Source organism: Mesoplodon mirus, assembly GCF_964341445.2.
Source record: "Mesoplodon mirus genome assembly, contig: SUPER_3_unloc_2, whole genome shotgun sequence".
Lineage (NCBI taxonomy): Eukaryota > Metazoa > Chordata > Mammalia > Artiodactyla > Ziphiidae > Mesoplodon > Mesoplodon mirus.
In genome coordinates, this window is record NW_028295808.1 from 810,006 (window position 1) to 830,509 (window position 20,504).

The 20,504-nt window shown below is 54.5% G+C and overlaps 1 protein-coding gene and 1 pseudogene across 2 annotated transcripts; both read right to left on the reverse strand.

The window, feature by feature from the left end:
• Positions 1-7,027: 7,027 nt before the first annotated feature.
• On the reverse strand, positions 7,028-7,967 carry LOC309801702 (Golgi-associated RAB2 interactor protein 4-like; the record flags this gene model as incomplete). Its single annotated transcript, XM_082646771.1, has 2 exons — positions 7,028-7,045; positions 7,275-7,967. 2 exons carry the CDS (start codon positions 7,965-7,967, stop codon positions 7,028-7,030), a joined length of 711 nt encoding a protein of 236 aa, XP_082502897.1.
• Positions 7,964-19,104, reverse strand: LOC309801703 (Golgi-associated RAB2 interactor protein 4-like; annotated as a pseudogene). The gene is made up of 2 exons: positions 18,291-19,104; positions 7,964-7,973 (listed from the first exon to the last, which is right to left on the reverse strand). The product of its transcript is annotated as a Golgi-associated RAB2 interactor protein 4-like (transcript).
• Positions 19,105-20,504: the final 1,400 nt, after the last annotated feature.

Here is a 20,504-nt window from a genome sequence, read left to right on the forward strand (position 1 = left end):
AGACCTTCAGGGGGAATAAGCGTTTATAAAAAGAATAGGGGGGGGGATTCCCTGCTGGCGCAGTGGTTGAGAGTCCACCTGAGGATGCAGGGAACATGAGTTCGTGCCCCGGTCCTGGATGATCCCACAGGCTGCGGAGCGGCTGGGCCCGTGAGCCATGGCCGCTGGGCCTGCGTGTCCGGAGCCTGTGCTCCGTGACGGGAGAGGCCACAACAGTGAGTGGCCCGCGTACCGCAAAAAAAAAAAAAAAAAAAAAAAATAGCGGGAGAGTGAAGGAGAGCTTCCAAGACCATAGTCTGACTTTGAGCCATGGCCCTGGGGGGCAAAGCCAGAAAGGAGTGGAAGCCAGATGGAGCAGTGCTGTTGGTGCTGAGCATGCGTGTGAGGTGGGGCTGCCCTTGCCTGGACACTGGGTCTCAGACTGTGGCACAGCTGACATCACAGAATCCACTGTGAGGCTACGGCTGGGCTTCGGGACCTAGAAATTCAGATAAAACACTGCCTGCGTTCTCAGACTGTATGTTTTTTTATTTAAATTGCAGTAAGGAAGCTGAAATGGGCTCTCCAGGGGTATTTCCCAGAGCCCTGGTCCCCTTTGCAGCTCCCAGCTCTAGGTCCTATTGATGGGCTTCAACGGTCACTGGCTCCATGGTCTCAGATGTCACACCGGTGATTTCCAGGCCCTGGCCACTCTCTGTCATGGCCTCCACTCGGGTCCCTTCCACTGGCTCCGCCAGGATGCTCCCATGTTTATTTCGTGATGAGGCCACTGTCTTTTTTGTAAGTCTGGCTCTCACATTCCTGAAGAAAGAGCTGATCCTGCTGAGTATGTTGGTGGTGGGACCTGAACGCACTGGAGATAAGCTCCTGCCCGATTTGTGCGAGGTCTTGGACTCACTGGTGATAGGAGCACGGCTGATGCCTTTGGGAGCAGCGCCCTGCTCGCTGCCCCCCGGGCTGCCGTGGCCTTTGGCCTTTTGGTCCTCTCTAGTGGCTCTGCGGCCGCCTGAGCACGGGCCAGCTGCTTTGGGGATTGTCTTGCTCCCCGCTGCCTTGTGGTGGCTTTCCACGGAACTGCAGAGCTTGGGGCTCGTCAGAGCTCTGTCCTCTCCCCAGTGCTCCCTCCTCTCCCTTCTTCCCTTGCGGGCCTGGGACACTCTCTGTGAGCTGCCATCCTGTTCGCTCACTTTGCCTTCCTGTGGCAAGCTTGAGACGAGGGTCCCCTCATCGTCCTTGTCGGCTCTTGCTTTGACAGTCTTGCTGGTAGGTTCTGCTCCGACCACAGTCATGCCGGCCCCTGGTGAGAGGCTGGTGGACGTGCTGGAAGCATACTCTGAATTGTTCTCAGCACCTGCCAAGGCCGTTTTCCCGCTCCTCAGGGATGTTGTGGCAGTGTCCCCAGTGGCTCTGTTGGTTTTGCTTCCTCCGGGCCCGTCGCTGGCTGTGGCTGCTACGGCCGTGCTCCGCTCTTCAGTGGCAGGAGACTTGATCACTGCCGTGCTCAAAGCACCCGCTGCGGTGCCTCCTGCCACCCCTGCTGTCTCCACCTTTCTCGTTGACTGCGATGCTGCCGCTTTGTCGAGCTCTGTAGTAGGTTTTGCTTCCGCAGTGGCCACATCGGGCATGGTATCGGGCTTGTGGGAGTCCAGTTGGATTCCGTGCCCCCCAGCAAAAGCTGCAGGCGTGGCCCCGGCCACCTCAGGGCACGTGTGCAGGCTGCTGACGTTCACCTGGTCCTGATGCCCCTTTCCTTGGAAATCCTCCACGGCCGGGCTCCTCCCGTCCTGCTCCTCCTCGAACACAGGCATGCAGGGCATGTCCCAGACGGGAACGGCATAGGTGTTGCTTTCACTGTCCACTGGTGGTCGCAGGAGGTAAATCAGCTGTTCCCACTCGGCGAAGAGGTCTTCCCGCACGTCCAGAGGGGGACACAGCTGCAGGTAGAAGCAGCGGCCAGTGGCAAGCTTCACGCGCAGCTGCTCTTTCTCACGATTGTGAGTGGAGATCCTCACGAACTCCAAGGGAAGGAGCCTGGTGAGCTCTAAGGTCTTTGCAGCCTTGTGGCTCTTGCCCTTGGTGGCCTGGCTGCGCTCGGCGTGCTTTTCACAGCCGGTGGCCCGTTGGGCCAGCAGCATGATGTCTGGGAGCGGGAGGACGGGGCTGGTGGATGTGATGCCCATGGTCACCAGGCCGCCCCAGTTGTGCACGTCAATCGCTTCTCCCCTCTTCGTGACCTGGATGAAGTCGCTCTCGAATATCGGCGCGTACTTGAAATGGTCGTATTCGCCCTTGTGTAGTTGCTGCTGCAGCTTCCCCGTGGTGGTGTTGAACAGGTCCACCCAGGTGCTGCTCCGGGCCGTGTGATACGGGAGCAGAGAGTCCCCACTCATGGCTGTCTTTGATCACGACAGGCAGTGCGGTTAAGGCGGCTCCCTGGCTCTTCCCTCCCTCGGCCTCACTGGCAGAAGAGTGAGCTGCGATGCTCCTGCGTCACACAGGCGGCCCCGTTGCAGGTCTTCCAAGCCCGCCCCACAGGCCCCCACGTTTGCCTCCGGGTCTCCCAGAGGCAGGGGTGTGGGTAGGGGCACAGATGATCACAGTTGGGACGCTGTAGGGTGCCTGGAGCCCAGGCTGAATCTCTTCAAGTGTGTCGAGAGGTACGGTAGGCTCCCCCTCCGCCTCACCTCACTTCTGCTTCTGGGTTTTTATCTCCCCAAGAGGCTGTGGTGAACTTCCGTCCTACTGAGAGAAGTAACCACTTTGTCAGCCTAACCCCCTGGCACAGCCTATTTATCCTCTGAGGCCCTTTCACAAAGCCCTTTGTGACCTATCACTGTCACAGAGCCCTTTGCCTCATCCCCCAGCTGCCCCCTCAGGGCAGGGCCCCCATCCTCTCCCAAACACCCCATTGCCCCCGCGGAGGTCAGGCCCATCCTGCCAGGGACTCAGGTGCGTTACCAAAATAAAAATGTCTTCAAGTGGGAAAGTTTTGTGTGGGTCCTTTTTCTTTTCCTCCCCCAAATTCAGCTACTGGATGAAATCTATAGCAATGTAAGACGATGGGATCAATTTGAACCATTTAAGCTCATGGTTTAATTGTATCGAATAGGGCAGAGTTGGCAGTGGCGGTCCTTAGTCTGTCCTTTCATAAAATCTCAGTAAACGTGGACGATGGTGAGTGCCAGTTCCCCTGTGAAGCCTTCCCTAACCCAGAACTCCTTCCCATGCCCCAGACCCCCTCCTCTGAATAGATCCAGTCCCCAAACACACGTCTCTCATTGTATTTGTCACTCAGAGTTGTGATCATGACTCGTGCTGTCCTGTCTCCTCCACCATCTGTGTACCTCTGTGCGGGACCGGGGTGGCACACTGTCTGAAAGTTGTTGCACCGAGGTAGCTCCCTCTCTGCACCATCACCTGCCACCTTGAGCAAGTCCTTCAAATGCTCTGAACTTCCACTTGCTTATCCGCAATGTGGAAAGACGTGAGAATCAGAAGGGGGCACACACATTCAAGAACTTTATAAACAGCTAAGGGCTATGCACGTGTTGTTTTTCCCGTAAATTTATTTTATTATTTATTTTTGGCTTCTCTTGTTGGGGAGCACGGGCTCTAGGCGTGCGGGCTTCGGTAGTTGTGGCTCGCGGGCTCTAGAGCACAGGCTCAGTAGTTGTGGCGCACGGGCTTAGTTGCTCCGTGGCGTGTGGGATCTTCCTGGACCAGGGCTCGAACCCGGGTTCCCTGCGTCGGCAGGCGGATTCTTAACCACTGCGCCACCAGGGAAGTCCCTGTGCACGTGTTTTTAATGCATTTTCTTCCTTCAGACTAGTGTTTCCCTGCACTTGCCTGTGTGGAAATCATCAGATCAAAGGAGTGTGATGTGATCTTTTTGTAATTTCTCCTCCTTGGGTCCAAGGAAAAGCTGGTGGAGAGTAAAGCATTAATTGCGGCTCCCTGCAGCTCCTAGTCTTCTGGGAAACTCTGGGTTAATTCTGGGGTCAGGAACCTTGTTTGGCCAGGGGAAACAGTGCATATGTGTAGGTCTTGGGCTGGCTCCCTTTCTCATCAGTGCTCCCCACCAAGTGCCCACCATTCCGTCCACCAACAGAAGAGACCTCTCCCCAGCCTCCCGTGATGAGGTCTGTGGAAGTCACAAACTGGAGGTCCAATCAACAAGGATGCTCTGACCTAACAAATACTCTCCCTCATGTGAGGTTTAAGGATTTGGTTTTGGAGCCCCAGAAGAAAAAAGTTCCTGCAGATTTGGTGTGGAGAAACCCTTGTGAGCAGGGCATTCAAAAGTTGAATTAGTGGCTGGAGGAGGACTGGATGCTGGACGTTCCAGGAGTGAATGCTGGAATTCCAGGTGGGAGCCTGTTTCTGGCTGCAGCCCGGGTCATGCCAGAGGCTAGAGTTAGAAGCCTGGGAGCCAGACACAGCTCAAGGGTGGACTGGATGCTCTCGAGATAAGGCCAGCTAAGAGCTGTGAGCTCACTGAAGTTCAAAAACCGGCTCCCGGCCCCCACCCCTCCCTCCCCTCAATCTAGTAAAATTGATGCTCATCTCTGTAGTTTTGGAACATGATGGTAAGAATGGTGGTGCCGCGGGTTCTTGTGCTGGTCCTAGCTCAGGCTTGTTTGCTTGCTTCCTTCGCATACTACAGACAGGGCTTTGCATAGAGAAGTGGGCTGGTGGATCACTGTTCTGCAAAGATCCCATTGTGCGACTGCAGCAGGTTACCTTCTCTGAGCCTCAGTGTTCTCATCTGTAAAATAGGCATATCGTTCCTTCTTTTCCTAATAACCAAACAAGTGTTCTTGTACTTTACCTTAAATAAATGTCCTTTAAAGATGCCAAGCCTTTCTGACATCATTTTTGTGCATAAATACAAGTGATTAAAAGAGAAAGGCATTGGCCAATAACTTCATCACAACTGCCACGGTGATTGTAGGACCATCCTGATTTCAGAGTTAGTAAAATGTGAAAACTACAACACCTGTGTACCTACCATCTTGCTTCAGAGACAGAACAATTCCCAGCAGCACTAACAGCCTTGTGTCAACCTCCTTGACCTAGCCTTTCCACCCTAGAGAAAACTGTCCTCCATTTTGTGTTTACTTTTCCCTCAGGTTTAGCTACCGTCTTTTTAAACATGGACCCTATGCAATCCGTTGTTTGAGCTTGTTTCAGAATGGTTCCATGAGTGGAACTGTATCCCATTCTTTTGATGTTTTTAAAAACCATGAGAAGTTGATCTATGCTAATGTGTGTAGCTGATTTATTTTTCACTATTGAATATTCCAATCTCATCCTATCCTGCTGTATGAATTCTGCTGATGGAAATTTGGGCTGTTGCCCGTGTTGTGCTGTTAAGTTATTTTTGCTCTAAACATTCTCAGAGTTGTTTCTTAGACCATGTGTGTTTCTCCAGGGTATATACCTGGGCAGGGAACGGCTAAGTCTAGATGAGAGTGCTTGCTGTTCTGATTGCTAGCTAATACTGCCGCCCTTATTTCTGTCCACTGAATAGCCCGAGGGGACATGAGTCCTGTTCTGGCTCTGTTTACAGACCTTCAGGGGGAATAAGCGTTTATAAAAAGAATAGGGGGAGGGATTCCCTGGTGGCGCAGTGGTTGAGAGTCCACCTGCGGATGCAGGGAATATGAGTTCGTGCCCCGGTCCTGGAAGATCCCACAGGCCGCGGAGCGGCTGGGCCCGTTAGCCATGGCCGCTGGGCCTGCGCGTCCGGAGCCTGTGCTCCGTGACGGGAGAGGCCACAACAGTGAGTGGCCCGCGTACCGCAAAAAAAAAAAAAAAAAAAAAGAATAGCGGGATAGTGAAGGAGAGCTTCCCAGACCATAGTCTGACTTTGAGCCATGGCCCTGGGGGGCAAAGCCAGAAAGGAGTGGAAGCCAGATGGAGCAGTGCTGTTGGCGCTGAGCATGCGTGTGAGGTGGGGCTGCCCTTGCCTGGACACTGGGTCTCAGACTGTGGCACAGCTGACATCACAGAATCCACTGTGAGGCTACGGCTGGGCTTCAGGACCTAGAAATTCAGACAAAACACTGCCTGCGTTCTCAGACTGTATGTTTTTTTTATTTAAATTGCAGTAAGGAAGCTGAAATGGGCTCTCCAGGGGTATTTCCCAGAGCCCTGGTCCCCTTTGCAGCTCCCAGCTCTAGGTCCTATTGATGGGCTTCAACGGTCACTGGCTCCATGGTCTCAGATGTCACACCAGTGATTTCCAGGCCCTGGCCACTCTCTGCTGTCTCTGTCATGGCCTCCACTCGGGTCCCTTCCACTGGCTCCGCCAGGATGCTCCCATGTTTATTTCGTGATGAGGCCACTGTCTTTTTTGTAAGTCTGGCTCTCACATTCCTGAAGAAAGAGCTGATCCTGCTGAGTATGTTGGTGGTGGGACCTGAACGCGCTGGAGATAAGCTCCTGCCCGATTTGTGCCAGGTCTTGGACTCACTGGTGATAGGAGCATGGCTGATGCCTTTGGGAGCAGTGCCCTGCTCACTGCCCCCCGGGCTGCCATGGCCTTTGGCCTTTTGGTCCTCTCTAGTGGCTCTGCGGCCGCCTGAGCACGGGCCAGCTGCTTTGGGGATTGTCTTGCTCCCCGCTGCCTTGTGGTGGCTTTCCACGGAACTGCAGAGCTTGGGGCTCGTCAGAGCTCTGTCCTCTCCCCAGTGCTCCCTCCTCTCCCTTCTTCCCTTGCGGGCCTGGGACACTCTCTGTGAGCTGCCATCCTGTTCGCTCACTTTGCCTTCCTGTGGCAAGCTTGAGACGAGGGTGCCCTCATCGTCCTTGTCGGCTCTTGCTTTGACGGTCTTGCTGGTAGGTTCTGCTCCGACCACAGTCATGCCGGCCCCTGGTGAGAGGCTGGTGGACGTGCTGGAAGCATACTCTGAATTGTTCTCAGCACCTGCCAAGGCCGGTTTCCTGCTCCTCAGGGATGTTGTGGCAGTGTCCCCAGTGGCTCTGTTGGTTTTGCTTCCTCCGGGCCCGTCGCTGGCTGTGGCTGCTACGGCCGTGTTCCGCTCTTCAGCGGCAGGAGACTTGATCACTGCCGTGCTCAAAGCACCCGCTGCGGTGCCTCCTGCCACCCCTGCTGTCTCCACCTTTCTCGTTGACTGCGATGCTGACGCTTTGTCGAGCTCTGTAGTAGGTTTTGCTTTCGCAGTGGCCACATCGGGCATGGTATCGGGCTTGTGGGAGTCCAGTTGGATTCCGTGCCCCCCAGCGAAAGCTGCAGGCGTGGCCCCGGCCACCTCAGGGCACGTGTGCAGGCTGCTGACGTTCACCTGGTCCTGATGCCCCTTTCCTTGGAAATCCTCCACGGCCGGTCTCCTCCCGTCCTGCTCCTCCTCGAACACAGGCATGCAGGGCATGTTCCAGACGGGAACGGCATAGGTGTTGCTTTCACTGTCCACTGGTGGTCGCAGGAGGTAAATCAGCTGTTCCCACTCGGCGAAGACGTCTTCCCGCGCGTCCAGAGGGGGACACAGCTGCAGGTAGAAGCAGCGGCCAGTGGCAAGCTTCACGCGCAGCTGTTGTTTCTCACGATTGTGAGTGGAGATCCTCACGAATTCCAAGGGAAGGAGCCTGTTGAGCTCTAAGGTCTTTGCAGCCTTGTGGCTCTTGCCCTTGGTGGCCTGGCTGCACTCGGCATGCTTTTCACAGCCGGTGGCCCGTTGGGCCAGCAGCATGATGTCTGGGGGCGGGAGGACGGGGCTGGTGGATGTGATGCCCATGGTCACCAGGCCGCCCCAGTTGTGCACGTCAATCGCTTCTCCCCTCTTCGTGACCTGGATGAAGTCGCTCTCGAATATCGGCGCGTACTTGAAATGGTCGTATTCGCCCTTGTGCAGTTGCTGCTGCAGCTTCCCCGTGGTGGTGTTGAACAGGTCCACCCAGGTGCTGCTCCGGGCCATGTGATTCGGGAGCAGAGAGTCCCCACTCATGGCTGTCTTTGATCACGACAGGCAGCGCGGTTAAGGCGGCTCCCTGGCTCTTCCCTCCCTCGGCCTCACTGGCAGAAGAGCGAGCTGCGATGCTCCTGCGTCACACAGGCGGCCCCGTTGCAGGTCTTCCAAGCCCGCCCCACAGGCCCCCACATTTGCCTCCGGGTCTCCCAGAGGCAGGGGTGTGGGTAGGGGCACAGATGATCACAGTTGGGACGCTGTAGGGTGCCTGGAGCCCAGGCTGAATCTCTTCAAGTGTGTCGAGAGGTACGGTAGGCTCCCCCTCCGCCTCACCTCACTTCTGCTTCTGGGTTTTTATCTCCCCAAGAGGCTGTGGTGAACTTCCGTCCTAGTGAGAGAAGTAACCACTTTGTCAGCCTAACCCCCTGGCACAGCCTATTTATCCTCTGAGGCCCTTTCACAAAGCCCTTTGTGACCTATCACTGTCACAGAGCCCTTTGCCTCATCCCCCAGCTGCCCCCTCAGGGCAGGGCCCCCATCCTCTCCCAAACACCCCATTGCCCCCGCGGAGGACAGGCCCATCCTGCCAGGGACTCAGGTGCGTTACCAAAATAAAAATGTCTTCAAGTGGGAAAGTTTTGTGTGGGTCCTTTTTCTTTTCCTCCCCCAAATTCAGCTACTGGATGAAATCTATAGCAATGTAAGACGATGGGATCAATTTGAACCATTTAAGCTCATGGTTTAATTGTATCGAATAGGGCAGAGTTGGCAGTGGCGGTCCTTAGTCTGTCCTTTCATAAAATCTCAGTTAACGTGGACGATGGTGAGTGCCAGTTCCCCTGTGAAGCCTTCCCTAACCCAGAACTCCTTCCCATGCCCCAGACCCCCTCCTCTGAATAGATCCAGTCCCCAAACACACGTCTCTCATTGCATTTGTCACTCACAGTTGTGATCATGACTCGTGCTCTCCTGTCTCCTCCACCATCTGTGTACCTCTGTGCGGGACCGGGGTGGCACACTGTCTGAAAGTTGTTGCACCGAGGTAGCTCCCTCTCTGCACCATCACCTGCCACCTTGAGCAAGTCCTTCAAATGCTCTGAACTTCCGCTTGCTTATCCGCAATGTGGAAAGACGTGAGAATCAGAAGGGGGCACACACATTCAAGAACTTTATAAACAGCTAAGGGCTATGCACGTGTTGTTTTTCCCGTAAATTTATTTTATTATTTATTTTTGGCTTCTCTTGTTGGGGAGCACGGGCTCTAGGCGTGCGGGCTTCGGTAGTTGTGGCTCGCGGGCTCTAGAGCACAGGCTCAGTAGTTGTGGCGCACGGGCTTAGTTGCTCCGTGGCATGCGGTATCTTCCTGGACCAGGGCTCGAACCCGGGTCCCCTGCGTCGGCAGGCGGATTCTTAACCACTGCGCCACCAGGGAAGTCCCTGTGCACGTGTTTTTAATGCATTTTCTTCCTTCAGACTAGTGTTTCCCTGCACTTGCCTGTGTGGAAATCATCAGATCAAAGGAGTGTGATGTGATCTTTTTGTAATTTCTCCTCCTTGGGTCCAAGGAAAAGCTGGTGGAGAGTAAAGCATTAATTGCGGCTCCCTGCAGCTCCTAGTCTTCTGGGAAACTCTGGGTTAATTCTGGGGTCAGGAACCTTGTTTGGCCAGGGGAAACAGTGCATATGTGTAGGTCTTGGGCTGGCTCCCTTTCTCATCAGTGCTCCCCACCAAGTGCCCACCATTCCGTCCACCAACAGAAGAGACCTCTCCCCAGCCTCCCGTGATGAGGTCTGTGGAAGTCACAAACTGGAGGTCCAATCAACAAGGATGCTCTGACCTAACAAATACTCTCCCTCATGTGAGGTTTAAGGATTTGGTTTTGGAGCCCCAGAAGAAAAAAGTTCCTGCAGATTTGGTGTGGAGAAACCCTTGTGAGCAGGGCATTCAAAAGTTGAATTAGTGGCTGGAGGAGGACTGGATGCTGGACGTTCCAGGAGTGAACGCTGGAATTCCAGGTGGGAGCCTGTTTCTGGCCGCAGCCCGGGTCATGCCAGAGGCTAGAGGTAGAAGCCTGGGAGCCAGACACAGCTCAAGGGTGGACTGGATGCTCTCGAGATAAGGCCAGCTAAGAGCTGTGAGCTCACTGAAGTTCAAAAACCGGCTCCCGGCCCCCACCCCTCCCTCCCCTCAATCTAGTAAAATTGATGCTCATCTCTGTAGTGTTGGAACATGATGGTAAGGATGGTGGTGCCGCGGGTTCTTGTGCTGGTCCTAGCTCAGGCTTGTTTGCTTGCTTCCTTCGCATACTACAGACAGGGCTTTGCATAGAGAAGTGGGCTGGTGGATCACTGTTCTGCAAAGATCCCATTGTGCGACTGCAGCAGGTTACCTTCTCTGAGCCTCAGTGTTCTCATCTGTAAAATGGGCATATCGTTCCTTCTTTTCCTAATAACCAAACAAGAGTTCTTGTACTTTACCTTAAATAAATGTCCTTTAAAGATGCCAAGCCTTTCTGACATCATTTTTGTGCATAAATACAAGTGATTAAAAGAGAAAGGCATTGGCCAATAACCTCATCACAACTGCCACGGTGATTGTAGGACCATCCTGATTTCAGAGTTAGTAAAATGTGAAAACTACAACACCTGTGTACCTACCATCTTGCTTCAGAGACAGAACAATTCCCAGCAGCAGTAACAGCCTTGTGTCAACCTCCTTGACTTAGCCTTTCCACCCTAGAGAAAACTGTCCTCCATTTTGCGTTGACTCTTCCCTCAGGTTTAGCTACCGTTTTTTTAAACATGGACCCTATGCAATCCGTTGTTTGAGCTTGTTTCAGAATGGTTCCATGAGTGGAACTGTATCCCATTCTTCTGATGTTTTTAACAACCATGAGAAGTTGATCTATGCTAATGTGTGTAGCTCATTTATTTTTCAGTATTGAATATTCCAATCTCATCCTATCCTGCTGTATGAATTCTGCTGATGGAAATTTGGGCTGTTGCCCGTGTTGTGCTGTTAAGTTATTTTTGCTCTAAACATTCTCAGAGTTGTTTCTTAGACCATGTGTGATTCTCCAGGGTATATACCTGGGCAGGGAACGGCTAAGTCTAGATGAGAGTGCTTGCTGTTCTGATTGCTAGCTAATACTGCCGCCCTTATTTCTGTCCACTCAATAGCACGAGGGGACATGAGTCCTGTTCTGGCTCTGTTTACAGACCTTCAGGGGGAATAAGCGTTTATAAAAAGAATAGGGGGGGGGATTCCCTGCTGGCGCAGTGGTTGAGAGTCCACCTGAGGATGCAGGGAACATGAGTTCGTGCCCCGGTCCTGGATGATCCCACAGGCTGCGGAGCGGCTGGGCCCGTGAGCCATGGCCGCTGGGCCTGCGTGTCCGGAGCCTGTGCTCCGTGAGGGGAGAGGCCACAACAGTGAGTGGCCCGCGTACCGCAAAAAAAAAAAAAAAAAAAAAAATAGCGGGAGAGTGAAGGAGAGCTTCCAAGACCATAGTCTGACTTTGAGCCATGGCCCTGGGGGGCAAAGCCAGAAAGGAGTGGAAGCCAGATGGAGCAGTGCTGTTGGTGCTGAGCATGCGTGTGAGGTGGGGCTGCCCTTGCCTGGACACTGGGTCTCAGACTGTGGCACAGCTGACATCACAGAATCCACTGTGAGGCTACGGCTGGGCTTCGGGACCTAGAAATTCAGATAAAACACTGCCTGCGTTCTCAGACTGTATGTTTTTTTATTTAAATTGCAGTAAGGAAGCTGAAATGGGCTCTCCAGGGGTATTTCCCAGAGCCCTGGTCCCCTTTGCAGCTCCCAGCTCTAGGTCCTATTGATGAGCTTCAACGGTCACTGGCTCCATGGTCTCAGATGTCACACCGGTGATTTCCAGGCCCTGGCCACTCTCTGTCATGGCCTCCACTCGGGTCCCTTCCACTGGCTCCGCCAGGATGCTCCCATGTTTATTTCGTGATGAGGCCACTGTCTTTTTTGTAAGTCTGGCTCTCACATTCCTGAAGAAAGAGCTGATCCTGCTGAGTATGTTGGTGGTGGGACCTGAACGCACTGGAGATAAGCTCCTGCCCGATTTGTGCGAGGTCTTGGACTCACTGGTGATAGGAGCACGGCTGATGCCTTTGGGAGCAGCGCCCTGCTCGCTGCCCCCCGGGCTGCCGTGGCCTTTGGCCTTTTGGTCCTCTCTAGTGGCTCTGCGGCCGCCTGAGCACGGGCCAGCTGCTTTGGGGATTGTCTTGCTCCCCGCTGCCTTGTGGTGGCTTTCCACGGAACTGCAGAGCTTGGGGCTCGTCAGAGCTCTGTCCTCTCCCCAGTGCTCCCTCCTCTCCCTTCTTCCCTTGCGGGCCTGGGACACTCTCTGTGAGCTGCCATCCTGTTCGCTCACTTTGCCTTCCTGTGGCAAGCTTGAGACGAGGGTCCCCTCATCGTCCTTGTCGGCTCTTGCTTTGACAGTCTTGCTGGTAGGTTCTGCTCCGACCACAGTCATGCCGGCCCCTGGTGAGAGGCTGGTGGACGTGCTGGAAGCATACTCTGAATTGTTCTCAGCACCTGCCAAGGCCGTTTTCCCGCTCCTCAGGGATATTGTGGCAGTGTCCCCAGTGGCTCTGTTGGTTTTGCTTCCTCCGGGCCCGTCGCTGGCTGTGGCTGCTACGGCCGTGCTCCGCTCTTCAGTGGCAGGAGACTTGATCACTGCCGTGCTCAAAGCACCCGCTGCGGTGCCTCCTGCCACCCCTGCTGTCTCCACCTTTCTCGTTGACTGCGATGCTGCCGCTTTGTAGAGCTCTGTAGTAGGTTTTGCTTCCGCAGTGGCCACATCGGGCATGGTATCGGGCTTGTGGGAGTCCAGTTGGATTCCGTGCCCCCCAGCAAAAGCTGCAGGCGTGGCCCCGGCCACCTCAGGGCACGTGTGCAGGCTGCTGACGTTCACCTGGTCCTGATGCCCCTTTCCTTGGAAATCCTCCACGGCCGGGCTCCTCCCGTCCTGCTCCTCCTCGAACACAGGCATGCAGGGCATGTCCCAGACGGGAACGGCATAGGTGTTGCTTTCACTGTCCACTGGTGGTCGCAGGAGGTAAATCAGCTGTTCCCACTCGGCGAAGAGGTCTTCCCGCACGTCCAGAGGGGGACACAGCTGCAGGTAGAAGCAGCGGCCAGTGGCAAGCTTCACGCGCAGCTGCTCTTTCTCACGATTGTGAGTGGAGATCCTCACGAACTCCAAGGGAAGGAGCCTGGTGAGCTCTAAGGTCTTTGCAGCCTTGTGGCTCTTGCCCTTGGTGGCCTGGCTGCGCTCGGCGTGCTTTTCACAGCCGGTGGCCCGTTGGGCCAGCAGCATGATGTCTGGGAGCGGGAGGACGGGGCTGGTGGATGTGATGCCCATGGTCACCAGGCCGCCCCAGTTGTGCACGTCAATCGCTTCTCCCCTCTTCGTGACCTGGATGAAGTCGCTCTCGAATATCGGCGCGTACTTGAAATGGTCGTATTCGCCCTTGTGTAGTTGCTGCTGCAGCTTCCCCGTGGTGGTGTTGAACAGGTCCACCCAGGTGCTGCTCCGGGCCGTGTGATACGGGAGCAGAGAGTCCCCACTCATGGCTGTCTTTGATCACGACAGGCAGTGCGGTTAAGGCGGCTCCCTGGCTCTTCCCTCCCTCGGCCTCACTGGCAGAAGAGTGAGCTGCGATGCTCCTGCGTCACACAGGCGGCCCCGTTGCAGGTCTTCCAAGCCCGCCCCACAGGCCCCCACGTTTGCCTCCGGGTCTCCCAGAGGCAGGGGTGTGGGTAGGGGCACAGATGATCACAGTTGGGACGCTGTAGGGTGCCTGGAGCCCAGGCTGAATCTCTTCAAGTGTGTCGAGAGGTACGGTAGGCTCCCCCTCCGCCTCACCTCACTTCTGCTTCTGGGTTTTTATCTCCCCAAGAGGCTGTGGTGAACTTCCGTCCTAGTGAGAGAAGTAACCACTTTGTCAGCCTAACCCCCTGGCACAGCCTATTTATCCTCTGAGGCCCTTTCACAAAGCCCTTTGTGACCTATCACTGTCACAGAGCCCTTTGCCTCATCCCCCAGCTGCCCCCTCAGGGCAGGGCCCCCATCCTCTCCCAAACACCCCATTGCCCCCGCGGAGGTCAGGCCCATCCTGCCAGGGACTCAGGTGCGTTACCAAAATAAAAATATCTTCAAGTGGGAAAGTTTTGTGTGGGTCCTTTTTCTTTTCCTCCCCCAAATTCAGCTACTGGATGAAATCTATAGCAATGTAAGACGATGGGATCAATTTGAACCATTTAAGCTCATGGTTTAATTGTATCGAATAGGGCAGAGTTGGCAGTGGCGGTCCTTAGTCTGTCCTTTCATAAAATCTCAGTAAACGTGGACGATGGTGAGTGCCAGTTCCCCTGTGAAGCCTTCCCTAACCCAGAACTCCTTCCCATGCCCCAGACCCCCTCCTCTGAATAGATCCAGTCCCCAAACACACGTCTCTCATTGTATTTGTCACTCAGAGTTGTGATCATGACTCGTGCTGTCCTGTCTCCTCCACCATCTGTGTACCTCTGTGCGGGACCGGGGTGGCACACTCTCTGAAAGTAGTTGCACCGAGGTAGCTCCCTCTCTGCACCATCACCTGCCACCTTGAGCAAGTCCTTCAAATGCTCTGAACTTCCACTTGCTTATCCGCAATGTGGAAAGACGTGAGAATCAGAAGGGGGCACACACATTCAAGAACTTTATAAACAGCTAAGGGCTATGCACGTGTTGTTTTTCCCGTAAATTTATTTTATTATTTATTTTTGGCTTCTCTTGTTGGGGAGCACGGGCTCTAGGCGTGCGGGCTTCGGTAGTTGTGGCTCGCGGGCTCTAGAGCACAGGCTCAGTAGTTGTGGCGCACGGGCTTAGTTGCTCCGTGGCGTGTGGGATCTTCCTGGACCAGGGCTCGAACCCGGGTTCCCTGCGTCGGCAGGCGGATTCTTAACCACTGCGCCACCAGGGAAGTCCCTGTGCACGTGTTTTTAATGCATTTTCTTCCTTCAGACTAGTGTTTCCCTGCACTTGCCTGTGTGGAAATCATCAGATCAAAGGAGTGTGATGTGATCTTTTTGTAATTTCTCCTCCTTGGGTCCAAGGAAAAGCTGGTGGAGAGTAAAGCATTAATTGCGGCTCCCTGCAGCTCCTAGTCTTCTGGGAAACTCTGGGTTAATTCTGGGGTCAGGAACCTTGTTTGGCCAGGGGAAACAGTGCATATGTGTAGGTCTTGGGCTGGCTCCCTTTCTCATCAGTGCTCCCCACCAAGTGCCCACCATTCCGTCCACCAACAGAAGAGACCTCTCCCCAGCCTCCCGTGATGAGGTCTGTGGAAGTCACAAACTGGAGGTCCAATCAACAAGGATGCTCTGACCTAACAAATACTCTCCCTCATGTGAGGTTTAAGGATTTGGTTTTGGAGCCCCAGAAGAAAAAAGTTCCTGCAGATTTGGTGTGGAGAAACCCTTGTGAGCAGGGCATTCAAAAGTTGAATTAGTGGCTGGAGGAGGACTGGATGCTGGACGTTCCAGGAGTGAACGCTGGAATTCCAGGTGGGAGCCTGTTTCTGGCCGCAGCCCGGGTCATGCCAGAGGCTAGAGGTAGAAGCCTGGGAGCCAGACACAGCTCAAGGGTGGACTGGATGCTCTCGAGATAAGGCCAGCTAAGAGCTGTGAGCTCACTGAAGTTCGAAAACCGGCTCCCGGCCCCCACCCCTCCCTCCCCTCAATCTAGTAAAATTGATGCTCATCTCTGTAGTGTTGGAACATGATGGTAAGAATGGTGGTGCCGCGGGTTCTTGTGCTGGTCCTAGCTCAGGCTTGTTTGCTTGCTTCCTTCGCATACTACAGACAGGGCTTTGCATAGAGAAGTGGGCTGGTGGATCACTGTTCTGCAAAGATCCCATTGTGCGACTGCAGCAGGTTACCTTCTCTGAGCCTCAGTGTTCTCATCTGTAAAATAGGCATATCGTTCCTTCTTTTCCTAATAACCAAACAAGTGTTCTTGTACTTTACCTTAAATAAATGTCCTTTAAAGATGCCAAGCCTTTCTGACATCATTTTTGTGCATAAATACAAGTGATTAAAAGAGAAAGGCATTGGCCAATAACTTCATCACAACTGCCACGGTGATTGTAGGACCATCCTGATTTCAGAGTTAGTAAAATGTGAAAACTACAACACCTGTGTACCTACCATCTTGCTTCAGAGACAGAACAATTCCCAGCAGCACTAACAGCCTTGTGTCAACCTCCTTGACCTAGCCTTTCCACCCTAGAGAAAACTGTCCTCCATTTTGTGTTTACTTTTCCCTCAGGTTTAGCTACCATCTTTTTAAACATGGACCCTATGCAATCCGTTGTTTGAGCTTGTTTCAGAATGGTTCCATGAGTGGAACTGTATCCCATTCTTTTGATGTTTTTAAAAACCATGAGAAGTTGATCTATGCTAATGTGTGTAGCTGATTTATTTTTCACTATTGAATATTCCAATCTCATCCTATCCTGCTGTATGAATTCTGCTGATGGAAATTTGGGCTGTTGCCCGTGTTGTGCTGTTAAGTTATTTTTGCTCTAAACATTCTCAGAGTTGTTTCTTAGACCATGTGTGTTTCTCCAGGGTATATACCTGGGCAGGGAACGGCTAAGTCTAGATGAGAGTGCTTGCTGTTCTGATTGCTAGCTAATACTGCCGCCCTTATTTCTGTCCACTGAATAGCCCGAGGGGACATGAGTCCTGTTCTGGCTCTGTTTACAGACCTTCAGGGGGAATAAGCATTTATAAAAAGAATAGGGGGAGGGATTCCCTGGTGGCGCAGTGGTTGAGAGTCCACCTGAGGATGCAGGGAATATGAGTTCGTGCCCCGGTCCTGGAAGATCCCACAGGCCGCGGAGCGGCTGGGCCCGTTAGCCATGGCCGCTGGGCCTGCGCGTCCGGACCCTGTGCTCCGTGACGGGAGAGGCCACAACAGTGAGTGGCCCGCGTACCGCAAAAAAAAAAAAAAAAAATGAATAGCGGGATAGTGAAGGAGAGCTTCCCAGACCATAGTCTGACTTTGAGCCATGGCCCTGGGGGGCAAAGCCAGAAAGGAGTGGAAGCCAGATGGAGCAGTGCTGTTGGCGCTGAGCATGCGTGTGAGGTGGGGCTGCCCTTGCCTGGACACTGGGTCTCAGACTGTGGCACAGCTGACATCACAGAATCCACTGTGAAGCTACGGCTGGGCTTCGGGACCTAGAAATTCAGACAAAACACTGCCTGCGTTCTCAGACTGTATGTTTTTTTTATTTAAATTGCAATAAGGAAGCTGAAATGGGCTCTCCAGGGGTATTTCCCAGAGCCCTGGTCCCCTTTGCAGCTCCCAGCTCTAGGTCCTATTGATGGGCTTCAACGGTCACTGGCTCCATGGTCTCAGATGTCACACCGGTGATTTCCAGGCCCTGGCCACTCTCTGCTGTCTCTGTCATGGCCTCCACTCGGGTCCCTTCCACTGGCTCCGCCAGGATGCTCCCATGTTTATTTCGTGATGAGGCCACTGTCTTTTTTGTAAGTCTGGCTCTCACATTCCTGAAGAAAGAGCTGATCCTGCTGAGTATGTTGGTGGTGGGACCTGAACGCGCTGGAGATAAGCTCCTGCCCGATTTGTGTGAGGTCTTGGACTCACTGGTGATAGGAGCACGGCTGATGCCTTTGGGAGCAGTGCCCTGCTCGCTGCCCCCCGGGCTGCCGTGGCCTTTGGCCTTTTGGTCCTCTCTAGTGGCTCTGCGGCCGCCTGAGCACGGGCCAGCTGCTTTGGGGATTGTCTTGCTCCCCGCTGCCTTGTGGTGGCTTTCCACGGAACTGCAGAGCTTGGGGCTCGTCAGAGCTCTGTCCTCTCCCCAGTGCTCCCTCCTCTCCCTTCTTCCCTTGCGGGCCTGGGACACTCTCTGTGAGCTGCCATCCTGTTCGCTCACTTTGCCTTCCTGTGGCAAGCTTGAGACGAGGGTCCCCTCATCGTCCTTGTCGGCTCTTGCTTTGACGGTCTTGCTGGTAGGTTCTGCTCCGACCACAGTCATGCCGGCCCCTGGGGAGAGGCTGGTGGACGTGCTGGAAGCATACTCTGAATTGTTCTCAGCACCTGCCAAGGCCGTTTTCCCGCTCCTCAGGGATGTTGTGGCAGTGTCCCCAGTGGCTCTGTTGGTTTTGCTTCCTCCGGGCCCGTCGCTGGCTGTGGCTGCTACGGCCGTGCTCCGCTCTTCAGCGGCAGGAGACTTGATCACTGCCGTGCTCAAAGCACCCGCTGCGGTGCCTCCTGCCACCCCTGCTGTCTCCACCTTTGTCGTTGACTGCGATGCTGACGCTTTGTCGAGCTCTGTAGTAGGTTTTGCTTTCGCAGTGGACACATCGGGCATGGTATCGGGCTTGTGGGAGTCCAGTTGGATTCCGTGCCCCCCAGCAAAAGCTGCAGGCGTTGCCCCGGCCACCTCAGGGCACGTGTGCAGGCTGCTGACGCCTGGTCCTGATGCCCCTTTCCTTGGAAATCCTCCACGGCCGGGCTCCTCCCGTCCTGCTCCTCCTCGAACACAGGCATGCAGGGCATGTCCCAGACGGGAACGGCATAGGTGTTGCTTTCACTGTCCACTGGTGGTCGCAGGAGGTAAATCAGCTGTTCCCACTCGGCGAAGAGGTCTTCCCGCGCGTCCAGAGGGGGACACAGCTGCAGGTAGAAGCAGCGGCCAGTGGCAAGCTTCACGCGCAGCTGCTCTTTCTCACGATTGTGAGTGGAGATCCTCACGAACTCCAAGGGAAGGAGCCTGGTGAGCTCTAAGGTCTTTGCAGCCTTGTGGCTCTTGCCCTTGGTGGCCTGGCTGCGCTCGGCGTGCTTTTCACAGCCGGTGGCCCGTTGGGCCAGCAGCATGATGTCTGGGAGCGGGAGGACGGGGCTGGTGGATGTGATGCCCATGGTCACCAGGCCGCCCCAGTTGTGCACGTCAATCGCTTCTCCCCTCTTCGTGACCTGGATGAAGTCGCTCTCGAATATCGGCGCATACTTGAAATGGTCGTATTCGCCCTTGTGTAGTTGCTGCTGCAGCTTCCCCGTGGTGGTGTTGAACAGGTCCACCCAGGTGCTGCTCCGGGCCGTGTGATACGGGAGCAGAGAGTCCCCACTCATGGCTGTCTTTGATCACGACAGGCAGCGCGGTTAAGGCGGCTCCCTGGCTCTTCCCTCCCTCGGCCTCACTGGCAGAAGAGCGAGCTGCGATGCTCCTGCGTCACACAGGCGGCCCCGTTGCAGGTCTTCCAAGCCCGCCCCACAGGCCCCCACGTTTGCCTCCGGGTCTCCCAGAGGCAGGGGTGTGGGTAGGGGCACAGATGATCACAGTTGGGACGCTGTAGGGTGCCTGGAGCCCAGGCTGAATCTCTTCAAGTGTGTCGAGAGGTACGGTAGGCTCCCCCTCCGCCTCACCTCACTTCTGCTTCTGGGTTTTTATCTCCCCAAGAGGCTGTGGTGAACTTCCGTCCTAGTGAGAGAAGTAACCACTTTGTCAGCCTAACCCCCTGGCACAGCCTATTTATCCTCTGAGGCCCTTTCACAAAGCCCTTTGTGACCTATCACTGTCACAGAGCCCTTTGCCTCATCCCCCAGCTGCCCCCTCAGGGCAGGGCCCCCATCCTCTCCCAAACACCCCATTGCCCCCGCGGAGGACAGGCCCATCCTGCCAGGGACTCAGGTGCGTTACCAAAATAAAAATGTCTTCAAGTGGGAAAGTTTTGTGGGGGTCCTTTTTCTTTTCCTCCCCCAAATTCAGCTACTGGATGAAATCTATAGCAATGTAAGACGATGGGATCAATTTGAACCATTTAAGCTCATGGTTTAATTGTATCGAATAGGGCAGAGTTGGCAGTGGCGGTCCTTAGTCTGTCCTTTCATAAAATCTCAGTAAACGTGGACGATGGTGAGTGCCAGTTCCCCTGTGAAGCCTTCCCTAACCCAGAACTCCTTCCCATGCCCCAGACCCCCTCCTCTGAATAGATCCAGTCCCCAAACACACGTCTCTCATTGCATTTGTCACTCACAGTTGTGATCATGACTCGTGCTGTCCTGTCTCCTCCACCATCTGTGTACCTCTGTGCGGGACCGGGGTGGCACACTGTCTGAAAGTTGTTGCACCGAGGTAGCTCCCTCTCTGCACCATCACCTGCCACCTTGAGCAAGTCCTTCAAATGCTCTGAACTTCCGCTTGCTTATCCGCAATGTGGAAAGACGTGAGAATCAGAAGGGGGCACACACATTCAAGAACTTTATAAACAGCTAAGGGCTATGCACGTGTTGTTTTTCCCGTAAATTTATTTTATTATTTATTTTTGGCTTCTCTTGTTGGGGAGCACGGGCTCTAGGCGTGCGGGCTTCGGTAGTTGTGGCTCGCGGGCTCTAGAGCACAGGCTCAGTAGTTGTGGCGCACGGGCTTAGTTGCTCCGTGGCATGTGGGATCTTCCTGGACCAGGGCTCGAACCCGGGTCCCCTGCGTCGGCAGGCGGATTCTTAACCACTGCGCCACCAGGGAAGTCCCT